We start from the raw sequence: 24,152 nt of genomic DNA on the forward strand, positions 1-24,152 counted from the left end.
AGCCACTGAAGTAGTGAAAATAAACTCTCCCAGTCTTGAGAGTGAAAGCCCCTTGCTGATGTTGTTACTTGGGAGGGAAGGGGGACAAGGCATTTCCTTATATGACCAATACGTGAGGACTCTGTCCCTAGTCCTGACTTTGTCACTAAGTCTGGAACCTTGGTCAAGTCACTTCTAGTCTCCTTGTGTTCACAGGCCAAAAACAATACATCCCGCTGGAAGGAGGGTCAAGAAGCATCCAAACACCAGTCTGTGGATGGTGGCATCAAAATACCCAGTATCCTGGGACCCACCTCAGGAGATTCTGAAAATTCTGATTCTGGAGACCTGGGGAAGGGCCCTGGAATCACTGCTTATAAAAGTCTACTGGGCGATTCCAAAGTGCAACCAGGTCCAGAAGCCATTGTTTATGTATGCCAAGGGTAGGCATTCAAAGAGTGGCTAGAGCTCTTCTGACCCTGGGACCAGGTTCCAGTTTTCTGTGACAAGGGCATCAATACTCATTGTTTGTAGCCACAAAGAAAGGAAGGGGGTGGGGGCAGTTACAGACCGAGAGAAACCATCCTGAATTCTACTAACAGGAAAATGGCTAAAGAATTTGTATTCCATTCACACTGTGGAAAATTAAAGAGCTCTTAAATAGAATGAGTTAAAACTATGTCTCCACTCAGAGGGACTTCCACGAAGTATTAAGGAGAAAAGCCAGTTTCAGATTCATTTGATGTAATTTCAACACCCTGTAAAAAGATATATCAAATATGCCTTGTAAATATGTGCAAATATAGCACATGGAATAAAAAGTTCGTGTTGCGAGTGAGACTGGAAAAGAAGGGAGCGAGAGTATGCAGTCCAAGCTTGAGAATCTGTCGAGTTTGGCAGATTTCCCCATTTTTCAAGCCAGGCGGGGGAATCTGGTCGTGAATTTTCGCAAATTTTAAGCATTGCTCAATGATGAAAGCTCTTCCGCAATAAAAAAAAAAAAAAACCTCACCATTTTGGGGTTTGAGAAAACATCCCTTGAGCCCCAGGTTTGAGTTTCGTTCTGGAGACGTTAAGGTGCCCCGCGGTGGCATTTCTGATCTACAACTTCTGGAAACGTGTTCTCCGTGAGAGCGGGGAGCGCAGGTGGGCCGCGCCCCCCTCCAGCCGCTAGGGGGCAGCAGGCTCACACCCAGCAAGCCTGTACTTCTCAGCGACCTACAGCTTCTTCCGCCCCGTGGCTCTGAAGTGGGTCATTTCCTCCCGAGACTTTGAAAAAGGCTTAAGGAGAGTACACAAAACAGCCCTCGCCCGCCCGCCCGGCCCCTCGGCCCGCCCCTCCGCCATCTTGGCGCCCCGCCCCGCTGCTTCCTCCGGGTCAGTTTCGCGCCAAATTGTCCGGCACGCAAAATGGAGCCCGGAAGGAGGCGAGGGGGCCTGACGTCATGAGCCCTGCAGCCAATCCGCCTTGGCGGCAGGTCCGGTAGGCGGGACTCGCGGGCGCAGAGCGGTCCAATCACTGGCCGAGGGGCTCTGGTTACCCAATGAGAGCGCAGCGACCGCGGCGTCCAAACGCGGCATCTCGTTTTTCCCGCGAAACTCGGCGGCGGGCCGTGGGGGTTCCTGTCTCTCGGGTTCCGGCGAGTGCGGGAAGGGAGAGGTGAGGCCGGCGGGGCTGGGAGTGGGCACCTGGGCGCCTGCACTTGACGGCGCAGTAAGGCAGTGGTTTCTCCTGGGAGAACTGGGGTCGGGGTCTGGGAGGCGGAACCGGGCTCACACCGCCCCGCATTCGGAGCGGAGGACCCGGGTGTCGGAGGGTTTGCCGCGCGCGCGTCCCCCTCCACACTGCCCCCTCCGCCTGCTCCAGCTCCTTGTCCCCGCGCCAGGTGCAGTCATGTCGGGCTTCGACGACCCCGGCATTTTCTACAGCGACAGCTTCGGGGGCGACAACGCGACCGATGAGGGGCAGGCCCGCAAGTCGCAGCTGCAGAGGCGCTTCAAGGAGTTTCTGCGGCAGTACCGAGTGGGCACCGACCGCACCGGCTTCACCTTCAAATACAGGTGCGGGCTGGAGATGCGGTCCCAGCGGGGCCTTGTCCTCTCACTGGGGCCCCTCACCCCGGTGGAATATGGTTTTTGTACGTTTCATATCTGAGGTTAACTTCTGAGTGAGTCTCGGGGTCCTTTGGTTCTTTTTTCATGTCTTGCTCCTATTCGTCTGCTTCTCACTGTCCTTCCGTGTAATGTGCGTGATAGCTTGTAAACCAAGTTCTCTGTGGGTGCAAAAGGTGAAGATGGTAGATAGGTTTACTTCACTCCTTCCTTCCTTCATTCATTCCACTCAGTCAGCTTCTGCTGACTGAGCACTTGCTGCGTGCCAGGCACTGTTCCAGGTGCAGGGCTAAGCACTGAGTGAGTCGGGCAGGGTCCCTGCTCCTAGTCGTTGTACATTTGCGACATCTTGCCAGATCCTCATAGGCCTTTAAAAGGCAGAGAATGAGTTTACAGGTCCAGGCGTGGGCCTGATTGATCCTTAGCTGAGTGACTTCCCAGTGACAATCTCTCTGGGCCTCAGTTTCTTCATCAGTAAAGTGGGCATAACCACGTTACCTCCGTTTATTCACATTCTGGATGGCATTGACCGTCTCTGTGCCAGACCCTGAGATGCAAAGATGGAAAGATTCATACTGCTTGCCCTCAAGAAGCTTCTAAGCCAGTAGGACCAACAAATAAATTACAAGATAATGATTGTCTCAAAGGAGGAATGTTCAAGGGGAGTTAGGGAAGGCTCTCAGAGGAGCCCTCCAAGATCCGGCCATGTGCCTCGCTGGCCTCCAAAAAAAAGTTAAAGGCTCCAAGGAGCCCAGTGAAAGGACTGGTTTGCAGGGAGAGTCTCCCAGACAGCTGTGCACAGAACCCTGTCTGTGTGAGTGTTGAAACATCCCTTGATTGTTTCGCAAATCGCTCCCCCAGAACGTTCTTTGGAGGATGACCTGTCGGCAGTGGGAGCCTCTTCAGGGTTAAATAACAGAACTACCTGGACTAGATGCGTGTTTAGGAAGAGGAGTGGTGGGGCACTGGTGTGGGTAGACTCCGGGTGCAAGTGTACCTTAGCCAGTTTTGTTTTCTCTGTGTCTTTCCCCGCCCCTGCCCTGCCACCTGCCCATTCCAGGGATGAACTCAAGCGGCATTATAACCTGGGGGAATACTGGATCGAAGTGGAGATGGAGGACCTGGCCAGCTTTGACGAGGACTTGGCTGACTACTTGTACAAGCAACCAGCTGAGCATTTGCAGCTGGTGAGTGGGACCCTGTTCCCTCCCAGGCTGGGCTGGCCTTGCTCCAGGCACTCATAGCCTGTCCCCTTCCTCCTCTCCAGCTGGAGGAAGCTGCGAAAGAGGTGGCTGATGAGGTGACCCGGCCCCGGCCCACGGGCGATGAGGTGCTCCAGGATATCCAGGTCATGCTCAAGTCGGACGCCAGCCCGTCCAGCATTCGTAGCCTGAAGGTGGGTCCACTCAGAGGCCGGTTGGAGGGTGGCAGTGGCAGTGGCTTCAGAGACAGGCAGACCTGGGTGCCCACTGTGTTACCCTGAAGAACTCACTTGACATTTCTGAGCCTGTTTCCTCCTCTGAAAAATTAGCTCTTTGGACAGATGTTTGCTGAGCTCCTCCTGTGAGTGAGGCATTAAGTTGGGTCCTGGAGAAACAACGGTGAACTCAACAAGCTCAGTGACAAGTTCCTGTCCTTTGGGAGTGGGTATCCCCACAGAGGAGGCCGAGTAAACCTGTAAACGTCACCCGCGATTACTTTGTAAGAAGAATGGGAGAAGTCAGGAGGACGATGAGGAAGTGTGAAAAAGACAGAGAAGGCTGCTTTGAGGAGGGAATGTCTGAGTGAAGATCCAAGGACGGGGGCCAGCAGCCAGCATTCCTGGGGCGGGGGACACAGCTGGTGCAGAGCCTGTGGGGCAAGGCAGCGTGGCTGGAGGGTGGTAAGGAAGCAGGCAGAGGTGGTCTCATCCAGTCATTTCTTTGTTTTAGTCAACAAATACTTATTGAGTGGCTGCCATGTGCCACTTGCTGGGCTAGACCCTCACCTGGTTCTGTGGAGCTTATGGTGGGAGAAACAGACAAGGAGCAGTGAGCTGATCTCAGGGACCATGACAAGAGTCATGAAGACAGAGCAGTGTGACAGAGGCTGGGGGTGGGGGTGGCAGTCAGAGAAGCCCTCTCTGAAGAAGTGATGTTGATGCGAGTTTGAGGGATGCAAAGCCAGCCGGGTGACAGCCAGAGAGAGGAGCGTTCCAGGCTCATGGATAAGCAGGTGCAAAGGCACTGGAGTAGGGGACAGCAGCAGGTGTCAAGGGACAGAAAGAAACCAGTGTTGCTGGACCCTAGGGAGTGACGGTTGGGGGAAAGGAAGGGAGGAAGTGGATGGAGAGACCCAGTGGCCAAGGCCTTGGCTGCTGTGGAAAGGATCTTGGATTGAGAGTTCAGTAGGAGACCAGGCTGATTCCATCTTGAAAAGCTTCCTCCGACTGCTGTGTGGAAGGAGAATTTATAGAACAGGCAGGAGTGGAAGGAAGCCAGGAGAACCGTGAGGAGAAAGTGAGGTCCCGACATTGATTGTGTCACAAGGTGGTTGTGAGAAGCAAATGAAAGGACACACATGGCTGTGCCTGGTGAACTCTACAGTGGTGCCTAGATAGTGTCACCTCCTCCCGGTCACTGCACCAGAGGCCAGAAAGGCCAGGTGCTGGTTTTTGCTGGAATTCCTGTGTCCTGAGGCTCTGTTGAGGTCCCTGTCCAGCCTGCCTTGGTCAGCATGATGGCAGGTCTGTTCCAGAAGCAGGGCTGGGCTGTAGGTCTCAAGGTTGTGGAATGAGTTGGCCTCATCTCTGCTCCCAGCACCAGGGAGGGACCCTGTGACCATGGGTGAAACTAAACCAAGTATTACACATTGGCCTGTCTGTGGAGGTGGCAGTGAACTGTTTTGTGGGGCAGCAGTTTCCTCGGAGAAGCCAACCTTAGCCCGCCCCAGGAATAAATTTCCCATTCTCAGACTGAACGGCCTGCCTCGGGGGCCGGGTGTTCTGTAAGACGGGAGGAGCCCCCTCTAGAAGGAATGCTGGTCAGGGGACGCCTGGGGGCTGAGGCCGCCCTAATCCTTTCCGGCCCTGGGATTCTGGAGTGCTAGGACCCCCGCAGCTCGTAGACTGTTTCCCAGAAAACAGGACTCAGGTGGTTTTAGCAGTTCCGGTGTCCCCTGGGCCGTGGCAGCCACATGCGCCCCTGGCCTCACTGGAGAGTGTGGGCCCAGCCCCCTTCCTGCCTTTCTCCCTCCTCCCCTCCACTGAGGGCATCGGCAGGAACCTGTCACCCACCTCTGTCCTCCAAAAAACTCCTGGGAGCAGGAAGAAAAGATGATGAAAAGGACTTTTCTTGTTTTTCACTTCTTACGGTAAAAAAATCACACCCATGAAGTGACGAGAGTAGTGTAACAGGTTCCATCTACCTCAACCTAGATTAATACTGTTAATATTTTGCCTTATTTGCTTTCTCCGTTTTGTTTGTTTTTATTTTTTGCTGAAGTATTTTAAAGAAAGCTACTAACATGGTACTTGACCCTTAAATATTTCCACGTGCATTATGAAAAAGAGATTTTCGTACAGGATCGCAGGTGTCCCTGACTCCCTTTAGCCAACCACCCTCCTTGTGGCTCCGTTACAGTCAGACACGATGTCGCACCTGGTGAAGATCCCTGGCATCATCATTGCCGCGTCAGGGGTCCGCGCCAAGGCCACCCGCATCTCCATCCAGTGCCGCAGCTGCCGGAACACCCTCACCAACATCGCCATGCGCCCCGGCCTGGAGGGCTACCCCCTGCCCAGGAAGTGCAACACGTGAGTGGTTTTGGCATGGCCCCGCGGGGCTGTGGGGGTGACACCTGAGTGGAGGTGAGCAGGATGAGGCCAGCCTGCCCCACAGGCAGCGGGGAGGGTGCGGGCAGGGCTGTGCCTGGTGGGAGCTGATGGTTGGGAACTCAGGGTTAGGAACTGGGGATGGTGTCCCTCCAGGGCACCCGGACCACTGTGCAGGGAGCTGGGGTTGGGAGTCCATCTCAAACCTTCTAAAGCAAACCGAGGGCGTGCCAAGGACTGTGCCAGGCCCCATCGTTTACATGTTGCTGTGGCTGCACTACAGATGCAGGGTGTGTGGCCTCTTGACCCACAGAACAGAGAATACTTACCCTCTGGCTCCTTACATAAAATGATTGCTGACCGCTCTCCACCCCGATTGATCTTAAGGGCTCCTCCCTCTCTGGCTGCTGGGTCCCCTCAGCCTCCTGACCTCAGGGCTCTGCCACACTTCAAAGTCAAGTCCCATGTCAGCCTGCACGGCCCTCAAGGTTTGCTCCCGGCTCCCCGCGGTTTCGTGTCCTCCCTCCTGGCCCGGCCTCTCTGCCTCCCTCCTGTTCCTGGAATGTGCTCGTGTTGCAGGGCCTTGGAACTTGCTGTTTCCTCCACCCAGAACGTTCTTCCCTCTGATCTTCTCGGCCCGTGTCCTCACTTGCTCCGGCAGCTTTCTCCCAGGGCTGCCTCCCCGCCCCTCCGTCCTAGGCTTGGAGCACACGTCCCTCCCCCTCGCATCCCTGCTTCCATGACGGCACAGGGCTGCCTGTCGTTCTGTTACGTGGTTCTTTGCTGGTGGGTTTTCTCGCTCTCCCCTGATCGGAACTCGAGCCCCACGAGAGCAGGGGCTTTTCATCCGTGGCTGTGTCCCCGGCACCTCGAATGGTAACCGGCACAGTGGTGCTTCGCTGTAACGTTGCTGTGATGGTGGGATAATGGCTTCGTTACATAGAGATCCACAAGTGCTTAGAGCCTGAGCATGGTATCCAGGGGCCTCCCTGAGAGGAAGATCTGGGGCTTTGAGTGGGGTTTAAAAGATCAGTGGTGATTTGGCCCCTCTCTCACTTGTGGGGACACTGAGTCTCCTTGGGAAGCTGGGAGTGTGGCTTGTCTGCCTTCCGGCAAGGTAATTTAAGAGCTTGTGTTGGGGGAGGAAATAGTGGCAGAGTGCATGTTTAGCGTGCATAAATAAGGTCGTGGATTCAAACCGCAGTACCACCATTGAAAATAAGTAAATAAATAAATCTACTTAGTTCCCACCTCCTCTGAAAATAAAAAAATAGAGTGATAAAAAAGAAATAAATAAGTAGAAAGACTAAAAAAATAAGTGGAAAATAAGTAGAAAGACTAAAAAAAATAGGGCTGGTCCTGGAGACCCTTGGCTCGCTGTCAGCTAGTCCTGTCGCTGACTCTTGGGTTGGACTCCCTGGACTTTGAGCTCTCGGGGCCGCTCCGGTGACCCTCTCTCCTCCCCCGGACAGGGATCAGGCCGGGCGCCCCAGGTGCCCGCTGGACCCGTACTTCATCATGCCAGACAAGTGCAAGTGCGTGGACTTCCAGACTCTGAAGCTGCAGGAGCTGCCAGACGCGGTGCCTCACGGCGAGATGCCCAGACACATGCAGCTGTACTGCGACAGGTGAGCCAGCGGCCTACGGGCGGGCTCCCTGGCCGCGTCCCTAAGTCAGGTGCCCCTTGTGGACCACCAAGCGCGGCCAGGAGCGGGGGAGAGGATGCTAGTTAGGGAACACGTGCTCCGTGCTCGGTGCTTCCCTTACATTTCCCCTAATCCTCAGGGGCATGTCAGCCCCCGCCTGCAGACGAGGATGCGTCACCGGCTCAGTGAGTGGAGGGGCCTGGCTGTGTTCTTCCTGGAGAATCCATCTCTCCAGCCCTGTTAGAACTGGGAGGCCCCAGACGGCACAGCTAAGACAACCAGTGGCTGGGGGAGCCTCTTCCCAGCCTGACCCCCCTGCCCTGGGCTTTCTGTTCCGATTCTTCCTTGGATTTTGCTGGGTGATGGGGGAGAGGGTGCTGAGAGGGTGCTGGGCCGGGCCTGGTCTCAGGACCTGGGGTGAAGGTGTGGAGCTGTGGACAGAGGTCCCTAACCGGGGCTTGCACAGCCTGGCATCGCATGCAGGTAGCCTTTGCGTGCATGTTCTCTGAGCAGTGGACCCGTAGGTCACGTTAGCTTCCTCAGCGGCAGTAGAACTTGTAGGAGTCAGACTCCTGAGCAAGTCACATGTGCTTGCTGAACCTCAGTTTCCTTATTGGGAAAGTGGGGATCATGACAGGCCTCAGTCTCTCTCATCAGGATGCTGGGAGATTTCAATTGGAAAATGCATATTGAGTGTGGAGCATTAAAGCTGCTTTAATACAAATGATATATTCGGTGTTTATTGGATCATTCAAGTGGTCTGTGATGTACAAAGTGAAGACATGGGGAACGGGAAGAGAGGAGTCAGGATCCTTTCCTAGAACATTAATAATGACAGTGGTGGTCCTTTATGGGCTGTGGCTCTTTCCAGTGTATAAAGCACTTTTGGGTCTTATACCCACAGCAGTTGAGCAGGTCAGGTCACTTTGTCATGCCCCTAGGCTCAGAGAGGTGCGGTGACTCTGAGGTCACATAGCTTCTAAGTGTCTGGGTACTGATACGTGCCCCAGTGTCTTTTCCACGCACCTGTGGTTCTGGCTGGAGGGACTCGTAGACTTTCTAATTTCAATGTCTTATTTTTTAAAGAAGAAATAAAAGTCCAGAGGCAAAATCACTTGGCTGAGCTCATGGAGCCATGAAGAGGCAGAAATGGAGGATGACCCTCACAGGGAGGGCATGAGGGGGAAGGTTCCCCTGGGTTGGTGTAGGAGCCCTGGGGTGCGTCTGACAGCAGATGTGATGGAGATGGGGCATCTGAGGGGCTGGGGTGGTCCCTGCAACGCCAACCAGCATAAGAGATAAGCTCTTGAAGGCTGTGGAAGAGTCTAGCAACCACTGTGACCAAGGACTGTTCTTCCAGCAGCTGGGCCGTCCACGCGTGGGCTGGGTTGTGGTGAAAGGGAGAGGGCCCTGCGGTGGTACAGGCTGGCGCCAGCTCAGGTCTTGGGGCCTCCAGTAGAGATGCTAAGATGGACTGGGAGTGTGATGGGGTAGGTGGGGCCAGGGACTCCCTGTCCCCACCAGGCTCTCATCTTCTTTCTCCTTCTTCCTCTCAGGTACCTGTGTGACAAGGTCGTCCCTGGGAACAGGGTCACCATCATGGGCATCTACTCCATCAAGAAGTTTGGCCTAACCTCCAGCAGGGGCCGAGACCGGGTGGGCGTGGGCATCCGGAGCTCCTACATCCGTGTCCTGGGCATCCAGGTGGACACAGATGGCTCTGGTGAGTGGTTGTCGGGCTGTGCGCTGAGCCCCTGTCGTCCCTCCCATGGGCTATCGGTGGGCCTCCTGGTCTTCCTGTCTCCACCCTCGCCCCTACACCCTGTTCTGCACAACAACCAGGGTGAGTGGTGCTGTCATAACCAAAGACACGTCATCACCCCCTGCCCAGTAGCAAAATGAAAGATGTCCCTGGGGCCTGGCTCTCCAACTCCTCAGACTACTCGCCTCCCCCCTGCCCCCTCAGCACACATACTACTCATCCCCTCACTCACTGGACCCGCGAGCACACAAGCCCATCCTGAGGGGGAGAACTGGGGCCTCTGTCTTTGCTCAGACTGACGCTTGTGCTGTCCTGCTCCGAAGGCCCTGCCCTGGGTTGTGGCCTGGGCGGTGGGCTGCAGCAGGCTCTCCCTCCTGGTTCTCATGCACCCTCCCCACTCTGTCCCACCCAGGCCGGAGCTTTGCGGGGGCCGTGACCCCGCAGGAGGAGGAGGAGTTCCGGCGCCTGGCCGCCCTCCCTAACGTCTACGAGGTCATCTCCAAGAGCATCGCCCCCTCCATCTTTGGGGGCACGGACATGAAGAAGGCCATCGCCTGCCTGCTCTTCGGGGGTTCCCGGAAGAGGTGGGGTCTGGGCCCCTAGGTCCGGGGGGTGGGGACGGGTGACTTGGCCCATAGGTGGGCAACTAACTGCCAGATGGCCAGGACTTACGCCCTTCGTTTTTCCAGGACCATTGGCCCTGCCTGCTGCTCCCAGGCACCCTCCCCAGTTCCCAGGCTTGCTGTCTGCGGGCTGGTGGCTAATTCATGCCCTCCTCTCCCGAGTGATCCCTCCGACCCTGACCCTGGCTATGGGGGGCTTGGCAAGTGTAGTGGGAAGAGCTCTGGGCTTGGAGTCAGGAGACTGGGGTTTACTGTGCGACATTAGGCAAGAGATACCATCTCTCTGAACCCAGGTCTCCACCTGAATAAGACAGGTGAAAACCTAACACGCAGGGGACATCACATGTTCTTTGGAAACTCTAAAATAGTGGAAGTACAGAAAGTAACGTTACTAGTAGCTACCAATTACTGCTGGCGCTGAGTCCCAGCCCTCGGGGATTCTCGCCTTGCTCACCTGGCCCGCCTGCTTGTTCTCCCCCAGGCTCCCCGATGGACTCACTCGCCGAGGAGACATCAACCTGCTGATGCTGGGCGACCCGGGGACGGCCAAGTCCCAGCTGCTGAAGTTTGTGGAGAAGTGCGCTCCCATTGGGGTGAGCCTCCCGGACAGTTTTGGTCCATCTTGGCTGCCCTTGCAGGGAGGAAGGCTGCAGGCGGGCTGTGGAGGAGGGGGAGGCAGGAGACCAGCAGGGTGTGTCGGTTCGGGGCAGTGGGCGGAGCACTGGACTGGATGGGATCTGGGTCTCAGCCCGGCCAGTAGTTGGCTGTGGATCTTGAGTGAGTTACCTCATCCCCCTGAGCCTCAGTTTGTCCATCCACCGAGCCAGAGTGTCAATAACAGTCCTGGCTGAAGGCAGGCTTAGGCCCTGCTTGGAGTCCTTTCTATATGTTTATTCATTTACTGCTCACCTCACCTCTGGGTGGTGGGTGCTCTTACCCTCTTTGATGGATGAGGAAACTGAGGTACAGAATAGCTCAGTGTTTTGCCCAAGATCCCATGGCGAGTACATGCTGGTCAGGGGATGTGAGCCCAGCTGTTGGGTAAGCCAGGTCCTCTGTGCCTCAGTGAGTGGGTCTGGGGGATCAGAGCTGGCGAGGGTGACTGCTGTGTCAGTGGGGCAGGGTTGTGTGTAGGGTGTGGTCTCTGGGTGGGAGGAGCTGGGCCAGGTGTCCTGTGCCAGTGCTGCCCTGTGGAAATCCATGTGGACCACAGATGTCAGCCTCCTGGGGATTGTACGTTTCCTAGTAGCCACTTTAAAAAGTGATAGAAAATAGTGAAATTGATTTTCACCACATTCTGTTTGACCCAATGTGTCTGAGATGTTATTTCAACGTGTAGCTTAATGTTACAAAAACATGAAGGAGGGACTTCGCATTTTTTTCCCTTTAGCACTAAGTTTGATTCCCTGTGTATTTTACGCTTAAGCACGTCTGGCTTTGGACTGCTGCGGTTTAAGAGCTTAGTGGCAGCACGTGGCTCCCTGGTCTATACAAAGATGACAAGGGACTCGGGGTAGGGGAAGCCTTTCCCTGGGAGTCAGGAGTCCACCCCAGCCCCGAGGCCCCCTAGAAGCATGCCACTCCTTTCCTCTGGGCCTCAGTGTGCTCCTCTGTGAGCTGGGCCCCTGAGGGCTGCTTCATGGGGCAATGGTAGGGCTCAGGTGAGTGATGGATGTGAATGCCTCCCAGGGGAGAACCTCCCGGCCAGGCTGGGATTGGCCGGGCTGGGGTCATCTGCTCTACAGCCAGCCGTGATGTGTGACCTTGGGCAAGCTCCAGCCCTCGACGCCCTTCAACTTACCAAGTTGGGTCCTGACACCTCCCGTCACCCTCTCCCAGGTGTACACGTCTGGGAAAGGCAGCAGCGCGGCTGGCCTGACAGCCTCGGTGATGAGGGACCCCTCATCCCGGAACTTCATCATGGAGGGCGGGGCCATGGTCCTGGCTGATGGAGGAGTCGTCTGTATCGATGAGTTTGACAAGGTGAGTCTGGCAGGGTGAGGTGGTTGTGGGCTGGGGGTGTGATCTGTGCTTGGAACACAGAAACCACTAGATCTGGAAACTTGTCTTCAGTCCCCGGGCCTGTCACTTACAGGGAAGTGGTGAAGCCTCTCCGACCTTCAGTTTCCACACCTGGAGAGTGGGGAGAGGAGAGCCAACCCCACACAATTGTTGTCATGACGAGAGGTGACCCAGTCCTGCCATTGGCCTGGGACAGGGTCGGGACCCTAGAATGGTGGCTGCTGTAGGTTTTCCTGCTGCCGCTGCTCCCTGGTCCCCCTGCCCTGGGCCTGGTGGATGTTTCTCTCTCCCAAACAGATGCGAGAAGATGACCGTGTCGCCATCCACGAGGCCATGGAGCAGCAGACCATTTCTATTGCCAAGGTGAGCAGCCTCCCTGGTCCAGGCTGATCCAGCCAGGCCCCAGGTACCGGGAGGAGCCGGGATCTGGCCGTGACCTCAGGCGGCCAGTGCTGAGGCCTGTTGGCCCGGCCTCTGTTGGCAGCAGCGGTGGTCCTGGAATCGTGTGTATATGTGTGGGTGTGCACCCTGAGAGGGCTGGAGCCCCATATTCTCATCTCTGCTGCCCCTCGCTCCTCCCTCAGGCTGGCATCACCACCACCCTCAACTCCCGCTGCTCCGTCCTGGCTGCTGCCAACTCTGTGTTCGGCCGCTGGGACGAGACGAAGGGGGAGGACAACATTGACTTCATGCCCACCATTCTGTCCCGCTTCGACATGATCTTCATCGTCAAGGACGAGCACAACGAGGAGCGGGATGTGGTGCGTCGAGGGCGGGGCCACAGGGGCACTAGCCAGACCCACGCTTCTGGGGGAGGCCAGACCAGGGATTTGGCCTGTGAGCGGGCCGCCTAGGAGGCGGGAGCTGTGGACTCCCGAGAGTCCTGCCTCTCCTGCGTGTGATGTGCTGTGTCAGTCATTCCCTGGGCGTTGGTCCTTTGTATGTGAAATAAGGGGGTTGCAAGTACTAGCACCCCAGTTCTGGTCAGTTAGTTTTTGAAAGGAGCTCAAGGGCAGATGTAATCCACAAGCCTTGAAGTGTGAGGCCCAGCTGGGTCCAGCTTCAGTGTCGTCAGGGTGCCTCTGTCTGCCACCTGACTTGGAAAGGCCTGCTGGCTGACCCAGTGTCCCTCCACCTCCCAGATGCTGGCCAAACATGTCATCACTCTGCACGTGAGTGCGCTGACCCAGACCCAGGCTGTGGAGGGTGAGATGGACCTGGCCAAGCTGAAGAAGTTCATCGCCTACTGCCGATCGTGAGTCTTGGATGCAGGCCACGTGGGGGTGGGAGTGGGGAGGGCTCCGTTCGGGATGCCTGCGATGAGGCCCTTAGGGCCCTAGCTCTGCTCCTTCCGACCCTACACGATCACTCAGTGGCTCTTGGCTTCAGGATCCCCATTTCTGAAACGGGGAGGAGGAGGATTTAGATGCTCCAAAGACCTCCTTGACTCTGACATGTGGGGAGGCAGTGTGGACACGGGCAGTGCCTGCCCCCAGTGTGTGACCTTGGGCAAGTCTGTTGACCTCGGAGCCTTGCTTTCCCTGGGTTGTGGCCTAGGGCTTTAGTAAGGATTGCACAAGATGATGAATAAGTGCTTGGCACAGCCCTGCACTGAGTACACTCAATAAGTGGCAGCTGCAACTTTAATTATCGTTACTCTCACAGATTGCCTATAATAGTAGTCACACATAGAGTAATTATGCCAAATGTTATTGTGAGTCTTTTATATGTAATTTTATCTCTCAAATCTATGAAGTTGGTGTATTATTATTCTATTTTACAGGTGGGGAAGCTAAGGCAAAGAAAGGTTAAGTAGCTTGTCCAAGGTCACAGGCAGGAGGTAGTGGAGCAAATATTTGAACCCAGGTACCTGGCTCCAGAGACTGTGCCTTTAGCCACCGCAGACACTGTGCCTTTAGCCACCGCACCAAGATCCTAGACACATGCTTCCTTTGCCTCTTGTTGGAACTAAAACCCAAGGTGGAGAGATCTTCTGAGTGTCTTTCCGATGGGAGGTGAAATGCTATATTTGGGCTGGTCCCTACTCACCCCCTCTGCCTGGGTGATGGGTGGTGCCGTGCCAAGTGGTACCTGGGTCTTCGTCACCGTTCTGAGCTCCTCATGGCCTCATCCTCAGGCTTGGGCCCTTGGGTGTGAGTCTGAGAGCCCTGGATTCTAGTCCCTCCTTGATAGCAAGTTCCAGGTAGCCTTGGGGAGTTTTCTCCCTCCCTCTGGCCTCTGTCTCATCATCCTCAGAATGAGGGTTGGCTTAGATGATCTAAGGCTTCCCCTAAATCAGTGACTGTTGGCGGGGAGCCCAGAATGGAGGGGATGGGGTGGGAGGAGATCCTGGGCAGACATCCCCACTACCCCTGCGAGAGTCTGGCTAGCTCCCTGCCTCTGGATGGCAGTCGCTGCCAAGCCTCTCCCAGGTGTCATTGTGCACCTTGCCCCTGAACGCGTAAGGTGGAGGACTGCTGTGAGCCTGCTGGCCTGTGGTCCCCGGAAGTGTGTGTCTGCAAGCTGGCCAAGGGCCGGGGCCGGGGTGGGTTCCTTCCCGCCCTCAAGGCAGCTGCTTCCCTCGTCCTGCAGGAAGTGTGGCCCCCGGCTGTCGGCAGCGGCCGCGGAGAAGCTGAAGAACCGGTACATCATCATGCGGAGTGGGGCCCGGCAGCACGAGAGGGACAGCGACCGCCGCTCCAGCATCCCCATCACTGTGCGGTGAGCCGGCGGGTGGGCCAGGGCTGGGCCGGGTGACGGCCTCAATTTACAAGGTGCTGTGTGCCTAGCAGGGCCAAGGCCAGGGTGCAGGGAGGGAAGACAGTGGTCTCCCTGATTATCTGTATTTCTTGGTTTGTTTAATGTTAAGAAAATCCACAAAATTCTCTTCTGAATTCCGTTTGGCGTCCCTGCTGTGGGAAAGCCTGAGGGTGAGAGGGAGGGGCCAGGTGTGAGGGTCAGGAGACCTGATACCAGTCTCTAGCCCATTGTGTGACTACAGGGAAATGGCTTTCCTTCTCTGGACCTCACTTTTCTTGTCTCTTAACTCCCCTTACTCTTGTGAGTTTATACAGTACAGTAGAATGATTAAGAGCTTCTACCTACCTGGTTTGAATCTTGCTTCCTGCACTGATCAGTATAGAAGTGGACTTGACTGTATGTAATGGAAAACCCAAATAAAGTAGCTTAAGTAAATTCGAAGTTTATTTCCTTCTATGTGAAAACGTAAGAGGGTAGGTAGTCCAGGACTGCGTGGTGGCTCCTCAGTCATCAGCAATCTTGGTTCCTTCAGGCTCACCTTTATTCTCATTGTCCAAAATGGCTGCTGGAACACCAGCCATTGCTTCCGCATTCCAGGTGTCAGGACTGGAAGGAAAAGAAGGGCCAATCTTATAAGGCCACTTCCTAAAATTCCTGTAAAATGATTGGACTTAAAACTTACTGGCCACACCTTAGTCACACAGACACATGTAAATGGAAGAGAGGCCGGAAAGTGTCTTTTAGCTGGGTGCCAGGTGCTGGAATAAAAATTGGGGTTCCATTACTAAGGAGGAAAGGGAGATGGATCATGGGGACAGCCAGCAATCTCCTCTGTAGTCGTACTGCCTTGGGCAGGCACCTCCCGGAGGTTGGGGTGGGACAGGGGAGGGAAGATGACCTGAGGTCGCCCTCGCATCCCATTGCTCCCACACAGGCAGCTGGAGGCCATCGTGCGCATTGCCGAGGCCCTCAGCAAGATGAAGCTGCAGCCCTTTGCCACAGAGGCAGATGTGGAGGAGGCTCTGAGGCTCTTCCAAGTGTCCACACTGGATGCCGCCTTGTCCGGCACCTTGTCAGGTGAGCAGATGTGGGGACACAGGCTTGGGTGGTCTTTGGGCTCCCAGCCTGGGACTCTGTGGGTGGGACTGCCGCCCCACCTGGTGAGGCTCCCATTCTCCTGGAGTGGGGATGAGATGGGGCGATGACCCAGCAAAGAGGCAAATTAATCAAGTTAAGGTGTAAAGAGTGCGGAGAGGAGAATTCCAGCAGGTCAGGCACATTGGAGTGGGGTGGGGATGCCTCCCTGTTGGGTGGTCAGGGATGGCTTCTCCAAGGAGGAGGCAGGAAGGAGGGCCTGGCGTGAAGTGAAGACCTGTGGCCCCCCTTCACCCCAGGTATAGGGAAGGTTGAGTGGCGAGACCCCAGGGACTGCAGGCTTGGCATGTTTAAGGGCCAGTGTGGCTGGAGCCAGGGAGGTGGGTCTGCTTTCCCCACCCTCCCCTTGTTGAAGATAGCGCAGTCTCTGCCCTTCCTGTCCTATTAGACATTTGTGAGGAGCTTCCTGTCCTATTAGACATTTGCGAACAGAGCCCTCTCTGGGATTCTGAGGATACAGGGGACAGCTGTGATTTGGGGCAGTGAAATTGGAGTTGGGCTTTGCAGTGTAAGAGTTTGCCTTGCAGACTCAATTCTGCTTGGGGCCTCGAAGTCCCTCTCTGTGGCTTCCCCCACCACGGCCCCACCCTCTCCTTAGCTGAAACACCAAGGCCCCCAGGTCAGCGGGGGAGACCCACCCTTTAGCAGGTGTGGAAAGTCACAAGCCTCCTGCTTGCCTGGGCCGCTTGGGTGCCTCACAGATCCGGTCTCCGGGGCAGCCTGCATGCGCTGCGAGGTCACTGCTGGGTCTCCTCCAGGTCTCCATCCTAGAGAGACTCCTCCCAGAAGTTGTCCCTGCTGCCTGTCCAGCTGCATGGGTCCACGTGCTGTCCCAGAGCCCTCTAGTGGCTGCTTGGCTCACCAGAATTAAAGCAAAAAGCTATGCCATGGCCTCCAGGGCCCACAGAACCTGGTGCCACTCTGGCCGTGTCCCCAGCCCCCGACTGGGTTGTGAACGAGGTGGGTGTATTTCCCACCTTTGTGCCTTTGTGCCAGCCGTCCCCTCTGCCTGCAGACTCCTTCCCCAAGGAGCTCTGTCCGTCGTCCCCTAGGTCAGGCCCTGGCTGTGCCCAGCACGCTCTGTCTCTTCCTCTCATTTTCTCTTTGGGGCCCGGTTTACTCTTCCTGGGGCTCAAGGCCCCTGTCTCTCCCAGCCTTCACTGAGGACACACTGACCTCCCTCCTCATGCCCACAGGGGTAGAGGGCTTCACCAGCCAGGAGGACCAGGAGCTGCTGAGCCGCATCGAGAAGCAGCTCAAGCGCCGCTTTGCCATTGGCTCCCAGGTGTCAGAGCACAGCATCATCCAGGACTTCACCAAGCAGGTGGGCCTTGCCTGAGGCCAGGTGGGGTAGGCCGGGGGCGGTGCTCCTGCAGGCTCCCCGCGGCCTAGTTCCCATGCACCCAGCACAGCATCCTGTTGCTTGGCATACAGGCCTGGGAGGGGAGGGGGCGGCTGTTCCTTGGCTCAGACCTGTTCCCAGTATTCGTCCCCTGGCGACTGCTTCAGTCTGGGGCAGGGATACTTCCTCTGTCTAACCAGAGGGAGAGGACAGGTGGCAGAGGTGCTGGTGGAACCTCCCAGGCTTCCCAGCCCTCCTGTCTGTCCTTTCTCCTCACTGCCTGGTCTTTGGGGGTGGGGGGTGAGCCAGGAGGGCAAGCCATCCAGCTCTCTGGGGACAGTGTGCTTGACCCCATGGTGAGGGAGATGGGCGTTCTAGATGCTGTGGAGCGCTTGTTAGCATCTTTGAGGTCACAGGAAGAATCCCAGTTTGGGGTCTCAGCTCCCTCTCACGTGCATCATCTCCTCTTGATCCGTAGAGCAGTTCTGCGCAGTAGGTGGTACCACGCCCATTCGAGGGGTGAGCAGGCTGAGACTTAGAGAGGTTTGGGGGTGTCAGGAGCTTGGGTTCTAGAAACAAATGCACTCAGTTGAAGTCTCATCTCTGCTGCTTAATTGCTATGTGACCTTGAGCAAGTGTGTGAAGACTTAGAAGAGTGCCTGGCACGTAGTAGGTGCTCAGGAAGTGTGAGCCCTTCTTGGATCTGCTCAGATGGGGTGACAGCTGCAGGGTCCCTGTGAGCAGGGGGTGCCTGGGCTCCCCTGGGGCTCCTCAGGTTCCAGTGGTGGGGTGTTTGGGGTCCCCTGGGAGGCATGCGCCTGCATCCAGCCTCGTGTCCTTCAGAAATACCCGGAGCACGCCGTCCACAAGGTCCTGCAGCTGATGCTGCGGCGGGGCGAGATCCAGCATCGCATGCAGCGCAAGGTTCTCTACCGCCTCAAGTGAGTGGCGCTGCGCCTCCTCCCGCCCCTCCCACTGCAGGAATGCCGCTGCCATCACCTCCGCCTCCCCACTGCCACCTTGAACTTCCCATGCATTCTGGATGCAGGGACCTGCTCCTGCCTCACTGCCTTCCGTGTCTGCCTCAGCCACAGACCCAGGAAATGTGCCTTTGGAGTTTATTGAAATAATAAAGCTGTGGTGTGTTTGGATATCTGCGGGCTTCTGCCCTGGGTGGCCTGTCACCCCACCCTGCCCTCGGGCAAAGGCAGGCTTTGGAGCCTGACAGATCTGGGTTTCTGACCTGCTCTGCCACTCGGGCTCCTGGGCATGGCACTCACCTCTGTGCTCCGGACCTTCCCCGGCTCAGTGGGGAGGGTCCTGCCAGCGTCTTGATGGTGCAGGTGAGAATCCAACAAGATCCAGGGTGTGTGGAAGTGCATTGTAAAGCAGGTCAGTTTGACTCACCTCAGCTGTTCCCTAGCCGCTTAATGGGTGGGCAAGGCTGGAGGCATTTGCATCAGATTGGCTGAATTCACGACTCTCTCTGAGCCTCAGTTTCCTAATCTGTAAATAGGGGCGACACCAGGGTCTCCTGCACAGGGTTGTGTTTAGCATAAGTGAGCTACTGCTAGTGACGTGTCCAGGAAGGGCCAGGCAGTGTGGAGAGACTGATGGCTTTTGTGTTCAGGGGCATGGATTCCCACTGGGCCTTAGAGCAGAGTAGGTAAGAGCAGAAGGTGCTGGAATTCTGTAGACTGCTTCTCCCCAGTGGGACCACCCACAAACTGTGTGGCCGTGAGTGAGGCACCTGACTTCTGGGCCCAAGTTTGTTTTTTTGGATATGCCATAATTTATTTTGGCATCCCCCCCCCCTTTGGTCTGGTTAACACGCATCACCACACATAGTTAACACACTTTTCTTTTCTTGTGATAGGAACATTTAAGATCTATTCTCTTTAACAGCTTGCAGATATCTATTATACATTATTAACTATAGTCACCATGCTGTACATTATGTCTCTGTGACTTATTTTATAAGTGGAAGTTTGTACCTTTTGACCCCCTTCACTCGTGTCGTCTCTGCCACCCCCCACCTCTGGCAACCATCAGTCTATTCTCTGTCTCTGAGCTTGGTTTTTCTTTGTTGTTGTTTCAGGCTCCACATGTCAGTGAGGTCATGCAGTATCGCTCTTTCTGTGCCTTGTTTAGCTTGTCTTAGTTCTCTCAAGGTCTGTCCATGTCACAAGCGTCAGGATTTCCTTATTTTTTTTAATGGCTGAAAAGTACTCCGTCGTGTACACACAGCACATTTCCTTTATCCTTTCATCCATCAGTGGACACTTAGGTTGTTTCCATAGTTTGGCTGCTGTAGATAATGCTGCAGTGAACATGGGGGTGCAGGTACCTTTTCAAGTTAGTTGTTTCTGTTTTCTTTAGATACATATCCAGAAGTAGACTGCTCGATTGTAGGTAGTTCTAGTTTTAATTTTTTGAAGCATCTCTACTGTTTTCCACACTGGCTGCACCACTTTACCTTCATACCAGTGGTGCACAAGCATTCCGCCTTTCTCCACATCCTCACCGACGCTTGTTATTAATTGTCTTTTTGATAATAGCCATTCTAACAAGCATGTGGTGGTGTCTCCTTGTGGTTTTGATTTGCATTTCTCTGATGGTTAGTGATGCTGAGCATCTTTTCATGGACCTGTTGGCCATCTGCATGTCTTCCTTGGAAAAATGGCTATTCAGATCTACCCATTTTTTAATTGGATTGTTTGATTTTTGCTACTGAGTTGGATGAGTGTTTTTTTTTTTAAATATATTTTGGGTATTAACCCTTTATCAGATACGATTTGCAAATATTTTTTCCTGTTCCATCAGCTGCCTTTTCATTTTGTTGATGGTTTTCCTTTGTTGTACAGAAGCTTTTTAGTGATGTAGCCACACTTGTTCATTTTTTTGCTTTTGTTGCTTTTGGTGTCAAACCCCCAAAATTATTGCCAAAACTGATGCCAAGAAGCCTCCTGCCTATGTTTTCTAATAGGAATTTTATGCTTTCAGGTCTTAAGTTTAAGTCATTGATCCATTTTGAGTTAATTTTTGTGTATGGTGTAAGACAGAGGTCCATTTCATTCTTCTGCACGTAGCTGTCCCGTTTTCCCAACACCGTTTAATGAGAGAGACTGTCCTTTCCCCATTGTGTGTTTCTGGCTCCTCTGTTGTAAATTAACTGACCGTTTATGAGTGGCTTTATTTCTGGGCTCTATTCTGTTCGGTTGATTTGTGTGCACCTGAGTTTGTCAGTAAACTGGGGGTCATAGGAGTCATCAGTTGTGAGATTTGAGTAGCAGAAAGTGCTAGTAACAATAATATTGGAAAAAATCAACAATGCTAGTTTTTTGGTCATTATTTTGCCTAATATTGAAATATCAATATGAGTATATCTTGTTTTGAAGAAGGTAGAATTCACAAAATTAAAAACAAATCCTTGAAGTAAAATATTTGATATTTAAAATACATTTGGAAATACGAAACCTCAATGAAAACACAAACATATGTTAAAACGTCTTATCCTAATAAATTACTAGCAGATAAAGTGTTTTGCAAATAATCACCATGTAAAAATGAAGACAGTCGTGAGAAACTCAAAGTAAAATGATTTGATCTTTCTAAAAACATGGACAGGAAAACTTGGTACCTCTGTGTGCTCATTGTTAAGTCACAAGTGTATTTTTGTGCAACAGTTTCCAGCTGCTTAAAGCTCTTCCCTTGTACACCGTTCTGGGAAATGGAGAGATGAGAGGAGCTAAATCCACTTTAGCTCAATCACATGACTCGCTCTTGTTTAAATCATGTTTCTGCTTTGATAACTGGAGAGCCTTTCACACAGGTCTTGGCTGTCTTTTCTGGATGCTGGGCTTCCTGAGAGCATCTGAGCATTTCCGGTCCCTCTTTACCTTTTATCTTGTTCCAGTGGAGGCTTTTTTTTTTTTTTAAATCAAAGTATAATTGATTTGCAGTGTTGTGTTCGTTTCTGGCGTACAGCATAGTGATTCAGTTATAATTTTTTTAAAGGGAGATACTGGCGATTGAACCCAGGACCTCGTGCGTGCTAGGCATGCACACTACCACTGAGCTATACCCTCCCCTCTTTCATATTCTTTATCATTACACATTATTATAAGATATGAATGTAGTTGCCTGCGCTGCACAGTAGGACCTTGTGGTTTATCTTGGTAGACTCTTGAGCGTTCGCTGCATCCACTGCAGGACTGGACCTTCTTTTCCTGTGGTGTGTTGAATGTTGGACCTCGAACGCTCGTTAACCCTGCGGCCGGGTCTGGGTTTGCATTTCTTGGAGGTGGAGAGGGAGCTTTCTTCCGGGGTTGTGTTCGCCTGAGGTCTCATCTAGTGATGGCTGGTACTCGCGCCCGTGGAGACTACAAAGCGGCGAGTGTCCAGCTCCACCACCTGCATCTGTTAGCTGGGATGTGCCTGCTCCCCCAGCAGTCATGGGTGCTGTTACTTTTCCAGATGGGCGCACAGGCTCAGAGGCTTGTGTCACAGTGAGTGAGGGCAAGGTCAGGGTTCAGAACCGCCCAGCACGCTGCCGCCTCGCCCACGTCCTCACTGGGCATCCCTGTGGTCGTGGCCTGGTGGAGGTGCTGGTTCAGGGGGAAGGCTGCCTGAGCATAGTCTCTGTCCCTGGGGTAGATGGCACAACTGTGGCAGCCTGGGGGCCGAGGAGCCAGATGGGGGAGTGTGACTGGCTTGGCTGTGGCTGGTGGGGTTGGGAGGGGGCTCCTGCTTAGAACTTAGCGACATTCCAGTCAGGATCCCTGAGGGCCTTCCAGGCGGAGGGGCTGTGAAGGTACTTAGGCATTTGAAGGAACTGACCAAGCCTCCACGAAGATCGCTGGGAAGAGCGGGGATGCTGATGGATGGAGGGGAAGGGGACCAGGGAGCACTCTGGGAGTCAGGACGAGGCTGGGCTGGGGTCTGGGTGAAATCCGAGAAGGATCCTAACCTGGGTTGGGTTTGATTCTCAAGCTGCTCCCTTACCTGAGACCTCGGGCTCTCAGACCTCACCCTCCTGTTGCCTGCGGAAATTCTGCAGTTTCCTCCTCTGGGTGGGTTGCTGAGTCTCTCACCTCCCTTTTCTCATCTGTCAAAAGGAGGTGACAGTGGTCCTCTACCCCGTGGTGGCTGCGAGGACTCACTGAGGTGACAGATGTCTGCCTGGAGGAAGTGTCCCAGGATGGGCTGAGCATCTTGTTTTCTCTACTTCCGGCTTCTGCATTCCCAGTTTCACCTTTTCCCACCCAGGTGGCTCAGCACCCCTGCCCCCCACCCCATCCCTGGCTTTTGTGGGTCTTTGGACTTCTATTCTAAGAGAGCCACCCAGTCCAAAATCTAGGGGAAAGAGTGAGTGAGGAGAGAGCACAGGAGCATCTGTGATTTAGTCTCTCCGCCCAGTGGTTTGGAAACTTCGCTGTTTCCATTGTCCTGCGTCCTTTATGGTTTCATTTATACCCATCGTAGTTGCTGAGTTGGTGAGGGTAAGGTTCTCCTCCACACGACCGTCACCAGACCTGGTGGCTTGCACGCACTGGATCAGAAGTCTTGCAGAGCAGATGTGCTAAATTGCAGTATTACAAAGGGAAATGTGAAGATTATGTCAGTCTGGCTTTTTATTCATTGGAAAGAGACACACAGTCAACAGTTGAAATGTGTTATTTTAGAGATGTGCTTGCTAGTAACATTGAGCACTGCTGTGTGTGTTAAGCACTGGAACATTCTATGATTTGATCCTCTCTGAGAGCCTGTGGGTTCGTGGTTTACTACTCTCATGTTACAGATGAGGACATCGAGCACAGAGGGTTCAAGTAATTCCCCCAAGGTCACACAGCTAGAGAGTGATAGTGCTGGGGTCAGACTGAGGACTCTGACTCTCATGTACAGTCGAGCTGCCCGAGAGTGGTACACGTGTCTGACACACGCATCAGACAAAAGACAATAGAGTGATGTTTTTGCTGTGCTTGGTGTCTGAAGACCACTGAGGCCTTTGCTGGGGTCTCTTCTCAAGCAAGCCCCTGCAGCTCCAGAGAGGATTTCGTCCTGGGCCCCAGAAGGGGCGAGAGGCCTGGGCCCAGGCTGGACCTCAGAAGCTGGAAGGGCCTGGAGCTGCTTGCTGCCCACTGGGAGGCTGGAGTGCTCAGCCTGCTGTCCAGGGAAATGCCTCCTGGGTGAGTGCGGGGAGGGGGTGCTGGTGCCGGCTTTAGCTTCCTCGCTGTGGTGAGGAGGGTCCTCACAGCCCAGTCCACCCTCCCAGAGAGCTCTGGGGACAGGGAGGTCCTGCTCGGGCTGGGCCAGGTGGCCAGTTAAATCTGAGAAAGCAGATCAGTAGTCAGAGGACCAGATGCTGCCAGGAGGGTGAACCCCAGCTCAGGCAGGAGCCAGGCAGAGGGAGGGAGGGAGGAGGGGCCCACATCCTAAATGGGTCAGAGAGCTTTCTCCCGTGCTCTCAGCCTCTCTGGTTCTCAGTTTTCTTGTCTGTAACATGGGTAGGGCCTTTCTGGTGCTGTCACCCAAAGGCTTGCATCCCAGAACTCCCTCAGTCCTGGGCAAACTGGGACAGTTGGTCACCCTAGAAATGGGGGAAGTAAAAACTCATCTCGATGAGTCGTGATCGGAGTCAAAGGGCTCCGAGTGAAAGCACTCAGCTTGGTACCCACTGCAGGACCAGCACTCAGTAAACAGGGGATACAGTACGGATCCTTCCATGCAGAGTGCGTGGTGGGGGTCGGATGGCCAGACCCTGGATCCTAGCGCCCCCACTCCCTGACTGTGTGCCCTGAGTTCAGTTTCTTTATCTCCCCGGGCCTGCATTTCCCCAGATTTTAAAAGAAGATGATAGTAATGCAAACTGAGCAATTGTGGGGAGGATGAAGGGAAATAATTCAGATAAAGCACTTCATTCAGAGGCTGTGGGCACTGG

General features: G+C 54.4%; 1 protein-coding gene across 2 annotated transcripts; it reads left to right on the forward strand.

Annotated features, from left to right (window-relative positions):
- Nucleotides 1-1,283: 1,283 nt before the first annotated feature.
- MCM5 (minichromosome maintenance complex component 5) lies at nt 1,284-18,363 on the forward strand. 2 transcript variants are annotated; one of them, XM_072973427.1, is made up of 17 exons: nt 1,284-1,639; nt 1,866-2,040; nt 3,152-3,278; nt 3,359-3,487; nt 5,712-5,884; nt 7,375-7,530; nt 9,105-9,271; nt 9,723-9,894; nt 10,415-10,526; nt 11,773-11,916; nt 12,253-12,318; nt 12,540-12,716; nt 13,098-13,210; nt 14,548-14,676; nt 15,650-15,792; nt 17,067-17,194; nt 18,056-18,363. In XM_072973427.1, exons 2-17 carry the CDS (start codon nt 1,874-1,876, stop codon nt 18,155-18,157), a joined length of 2,205 nt encoding a protein of 734 aa, XP_072829528.1. In that variant the 5' UTR covers nt 1,284-1,639; nt 1,866-1,873; the 3' UTR covers nt 18,158-18,363. The 2 variants fall into 2 exon arrangements, with proteins under 2 accessions (XP_072829528.1, XP_015097060.1); XM_015241574.3 differs by having other exon boundaries at nt 1,620-1,693.
- Nucleotides 18,364-24,152: the final 5,789 nt, after the last annotated feature.

The sequence above is a fragment of the Vicugna pacos genome, chromosome 12 (genome assembly GCF_048564905.1).
Source record: "Vicugna pacos chromosome 12, VicPac4, whole genome shotgun sequence".
Taxonomy (NCBI): Eukaryota; Metazoa; Chordata; class Mammalia; order Artiodactyla; family Camelidae; genus Vicugna; species Vicugna pacos.

What these genes read in the sequence shown, in the direction of transcription:
- MCM5 (XM_072973427.1), top strand. Translation starts at nt 1,874, where the DNA reads ATGTCGGGCTTCGACGACCCCGGCATTTTCTACAGCGACAGCTTCGGG. An exon ending in AGACCATTTCTATTGCCAAG is followed by an intron (nt 12,319 to 12,539) that starts GTGAGCAGCCTC and finishes CTCCTCCCTCAG; the next exon opens with GCTGGCATCACCACCACCCT. An exon ending in AGCATCCCCATCACTGTGCG is followed by an intron (nt 14,677 to 15,649) that starts GTGAGCCGGCGG and finishes GCTCCCACACAG; the next exon opens with GCAGCTGGAGGCCATCGTGC.